Source organism: Triplophysa dalaica, chromosome 21, assembly GCF_015846415.1.
Source record: "Triplophysa dalaica isolate WHDGS20190420 chromosome 21, ASM1584641v1, whole genome shotgun sequence".
NCBI lineage: Eukaryota > Metazoa > Chordata > Actinopteri > Cypriniformes > Nemacheilidae > Triplophysa > Triplophysa dalaica.
The window spans coordinates 17,536,007-17,540,670 of NC_079562.1; the positions used below are offsets into that span (position 1 = coordinate 17,536,007).

The window sequence follows — 4,664 nt, forward strand, 5'->3', positions numbered from 1 at the left end:
AAGGCACAGGTGCAAACAATAAACAAATCAAAGGTGAACATGACCCCCAGGCGACCCCTGGTGGCCAAATGGTGACACATCTCTATTACATTTTACTTAAATGTGTGACCGTGTTGTATGTCAAAACAATGACACACTCAGTGGATCTTCACAAGCATGTGATGCTTCATTTCATGACATTAAACTGTAGGAAAGAAAGATACAGCTCTGAATCCATTAAACGATCCCTGGTGAGGATATTTATAAGACATGGTAGTTAAAGTATAAATAAATAAAACCATGAGAAACTGTTTCTTCCAACATGAAAAATAATGTACTGTATACCATAGCATTTATTCTATAGTAAACTCAAGAGTATAGTAAATTGAAAGCTGTAGCAGACTACTTATTATAATAAGAAACAAAAACTAAAGTAGATATTAGGAATAATTTTACTACAGTTCACTAGAGTAATTACTATATTATATTATATTACGGCTCAAAACACACTCATCTGCCTACTTAGACAACATTTACATACACACAGCATTTAAAGATCATTAATTTTAAATCTAAAGATTCTTGTAAAATCTTTCCCTCTCCCCGGACAGCACGCCAACTACGCACACCTTTAAAACTTCTCATGGATTGACTATAGATGTATATCACGCGTGTTTGAATTTAAATCCTCCCATAAAACGAGTAACATAATTGGGTTGGAGACTCAGGTTCAAGGTTGAGCACGCGAGTGGGCGTTGCTTCCACGCCAAGAGCGGACACGCCCCCAGTGTTTGTGAGCAGAGAATTCTGCTTATTTTCCCGAGATTTTGATATTTTATTATATTTACTTGGATGTTTTTTTCTCCATTCAAAGTTGGCCGGGTGGTTTGTTAACACATTTTTTCTGTTGTGGGACAAACTCAGAACACATATTTTGATGTCACTTTACTCTGACTTTAATAAGGGTATTTACACTACTTAAACACTGAAAAAGGCTTTTTTAAGTAAATAATCTGTACACTGTAGATTAAAATGTAGTTCGATTACCCATCAAACCACTAAATCCTATTCTGCAGCGATTTTTTTCGAGCAGAGAAGTTTTTTGTTAATTCCATATTGTTTATTTTTACTGCAGATTTATTTAATCAACCGCAGTACTGAAAACCCTGATGTTACACACCACGGTACCGTAGATGGCCATATACACTTAAACATGTTGGTTGCGACCCGCCATTAAAAGTAAAAAAGAAGAAGGAGAAGAACGTTTGTTGATCGTTATTGTTACTTGCAGTTGATGTGTTTTGTTCACTACTAACTTTTATAATAATTACTATAAATACAAATCTGGAAGCAATGTCTGGATTTAGTAACATTAAAGGTATTTAATAACATTTGAACAATAATTTTGTAGCATTAAAATAGTCCAATTATTTATTGACATTAAAAAAGCGCGGTTTCATAAATTACTTTCTGTTTATCCGCTCTACTTCGAGAGCATAATATAACATAACATACTTCAAAACCAACCATTATGTGAATGGCTTACGGGTACACCAATGATTTTAAACTTAACACAAGCGCGCTCCCCCCCCCCCCAGACTGTCTACGAAGTAAAGTGAAGTAGTAGAGTTTGGTATCACCAAGTGTTTTGGGAAATTGGGTGTATGTCGGTATAATGTTATGAAACCACAACAATAGAGAAGATGCTTTTTTCTTGAAACCCTTCCAAATCATTTGTGGTTGAGTATAAGGTGTTAATACAATTTGCGAAAAATCAGAGAAACAGATACTTGGGCCAAAGACTGAAATGATTCTCAAAGTGAACAGTATGATGAAGAATGTGTACATTAAATGTATGTTAAAAGCTTCAAAATCATTCATAGAATTCATAAACGTAGATGATAATATAAGAGATTTACATCAGCAGCTTATTAAACATTTTGATGTTTTTAAACGTGGTCGAAGGTACTGAAATATCCTGTTTTCACAAAACATGTTTACTTTTCATGTTACGATCAAATAGAAAAAGTCTATTTTGCGTACAAAGGTGTTTAATTTGCCGTTCGGAAACAGTCAGAGGGGGTAGAATTGGATCTGTACTCTCTCAGAGTTAAAACAGCAGTGTTATATTGATTAAAAATGGACTGAGAAGCTGAATCAGTATTAGAAAGAACAACGATTCTCAGCATCAAACCAAATGTCTTCTTTAAGAATGAGAAAATGCTGGTCTTTTATTCCATACACATTTCATCTTCCTCAATTCTTGAACTTTGCCAGTACCAGCTACAGTAGCCGTCATTGTCCTTCAGACAGGCGTATGCCAGATAGTGAGGAGATTTGGCATCCCACTTACATTCATTCTCAGATTGGGGACAACATGGACTGCCAGAACACGTAGAGATCTGTGGAGAGGACAGTTTGACATGAGTTTGAGGTGACATACAGTTTGACATTGACATGAGTTTTGTGCTGTTTAAGGAATAGTTTGCCAAGACTATATATATTCAGTTATGTTTTATTCATACTCATGTTGCTCCAAGTGATGAAAAGTACAGTTTAGAGACTGAACCTCAGTCCTTGTTCGCTTTCATTTTTGTCTTTCAACAGAAGTTTTTCAGTAACATTATGCCTTTCGTGTTTCCCATAATAAAACAAGTAGCAAACGAGATGACAGAAATGTTATCTTTAGGTGAACTTTCTGTTTTAATAAAGCAAAATATACTCTCTTTAATGGAGGCTTGCATGGCAGAGGTTGGCTGATTTTTGAAACTATGACATTTTGGTAAAAAATTGTGAATACCTAGTAAAATTTTGTTTTTGTATGCTGTATATCATTACCGTGCAGTCACAGCCCATCTTATATGTATGTTTGAAGTTTTCTTGTTCCGCTAAGGAGAGATGATCCCATCGCTCGGCAAGGTCACACATTTCTACCTCGATCCCATATTTGAACTGGTATCCTTTAAAAAAAAAAAAAAAATTAGAAATTGGAATTTTGCTGGGGTCTATGACAATTATTTATTTATATTCTATACTTTGCTTCACAAGTACCAGTAATAAAAAAAATATTAAACAAATAAAAGACAATTCAAATTTTCAGGTGTTTTATGGTAAGTTTAGATTCAAGTTAAGAAGCAAAGGGGTTAGTACCTGAAAGCACGTATCTCCCCTGATCCAGTGTGATGCCACACGATGATGGATCTGTGTAGACGTATTTAATTCGCTTTGCATTGATAAAACCTTTCAATACCTGAAAAGGGGATTTTCATTATAATGCATACATTTTGTATTGGTAGTATTATATTGTGAATATTCTACAAAATTGAAATTTCTATTACTTAATTTCTTTATTCTTTTTCAAGATGAAAATCTGTAGATGAAAGACTAACATTATTTTAAATTAAATTGACTTGATTCTGATTCATTTGAGAAATGTGGATGCTTGAAAGTGCAAATAGATTAGCTCACCTTGATCAGTTGGATTTTATACCGATATAATTTCTTTTTATCCTTAACAGAACCCCCCTTTCTGGTTACGTCAGCTAAAATCACTGATGGAAAATAAAGCGGCATAAATGTTAGAAATGCTGTTTTGTATAAACATCCTGAACATGACTATACAGCTCTGTGGAGTTTTCACACACTCACTAATATTTTGTTAATATAAAATATTTCATTATTATTGTTCCCTAACAACATTCAACTGTGGACATTGTTGTTTGTTTCTGAATCATGAACATTTCCAGCACATACTGTAAATAATACTTTTACTCTTGTTTGATATTAAATTAAAAAAATGGTATAAAAATTGCTCATGATTTCATAGATAAATGACAAATCAACTGAAATACAGCGTTCTCTTCAGCTATAGTGTTCTGCAGTTTACAAAATTTCATACACAAATTATCTTGGAAAAGGTATTAAATTTGATGTACCTATTTCAGAAGTGCAGAATTGATCTTGAGGGTGTAGGGCACAGTGGCAGCTCTCTGCTGTCTGTATATTCAGCCCTACAGACAAGAAGATCAGCACAACACCCACCAGTGTGATGTCCATCATGTACAGCAGAAGTCAAATGATACTTTCTAAGGATTAGGACTGATTTACAGGATGTGATAGAATTTGATGGTAGTGGATGCATTTTATAGTTCAAATGTCTGAGGGAGGGATCTGCCCCTCCTACCAAACAAACCCCTCCCGTATTCTTGTGTTTTGATGAATAAGTCCTGCATATTAAAAGATAAATATTAGAATCAGGTGCGCTGCTAGGCATTCGCCCAGATTTAGACAGGCCCACCCCTGTCTAATTTCTAGTTTGGGCCCTCAGTCGGTCCACGATTGGCTGTCTGCAGTGGTGAAAATATATTTGTCTTAAAAATAAAAATATATAAGTTTTCTGAACAATATGGCGAAATATTTCAGAAGCCTACATTGAAAATTACTAAATGGTCCTATATGGTCAGCATCAATTTTGTTTTACACATTTCTGGTCACTTTTCTAGGCTCAATTTTACTATGACCGTTTCATAGAAGCACACTTTAGTCTACACATAAAAGCATCTAAAAACACTGGATTAGTAGCCTAAACAAAACACTACCCTTCGTTACCAATAAATAACATGAACTGATTACAACAGTTGTATTACTCTATTTAATTTTACTTCTATAAACACAATTGTTTATTT

General features: G+C 34.3%; 1 protein-coding gene across 1 annotated transcript; it reads right to left on the reverse strand.

The window, feature by feature from the left end:
- Positions 1-1,337: 1,337 nt before the first annotated feature.
- Positions 1,338-4,059, reverse strand: LOC130410078 (metalloproteinase inhibitor 3-like). The gene is made up of 5 exons (XM_056734492.1): positions 3,915-4,059; positions 3,448-3,530; positions 3,130-3,229; positions 2,818-2,939; positions 1,338-2,381 (listed from the first exon to the last, which is right to left on the reverse strand). Exons 1-5 carry the CDS (start codon positions 4,036-4,038, stop codon positions 2,211-2,213), a joined length of 600 nt encoding a protein of 199 aa, XP_056590470.1. The 5' UTR covers positions 4,039-4,059; the 3' UTR covers positions 1,338-2,210.
- Positions 4,060-4,664: the final 605 nt, after the last annotated feature.

Coding starts and splice junctions, on each gene's coding strand:
- LOC130410078 (XM_056734492.1), bottom strand. CDS start 4,038: ATGATGGACATCACACTGGTGGGTGTTGTGCTGATCTTCTTGTCTGTA. Junction 2,940..3,129: donor GGGGAGATACGTGCTTTCAG/GTACTAACCCCT, acceptor TTTTTTTTAAAG/GATACCAGTTCAAATATGGG. Junction 2,382..2,817: donor AGATGGGCTGTGACTGCACG/GTAATGATATAC, acceptor TCCTCTCCACAG/ATCTCTACGTGTTCTGGCAG.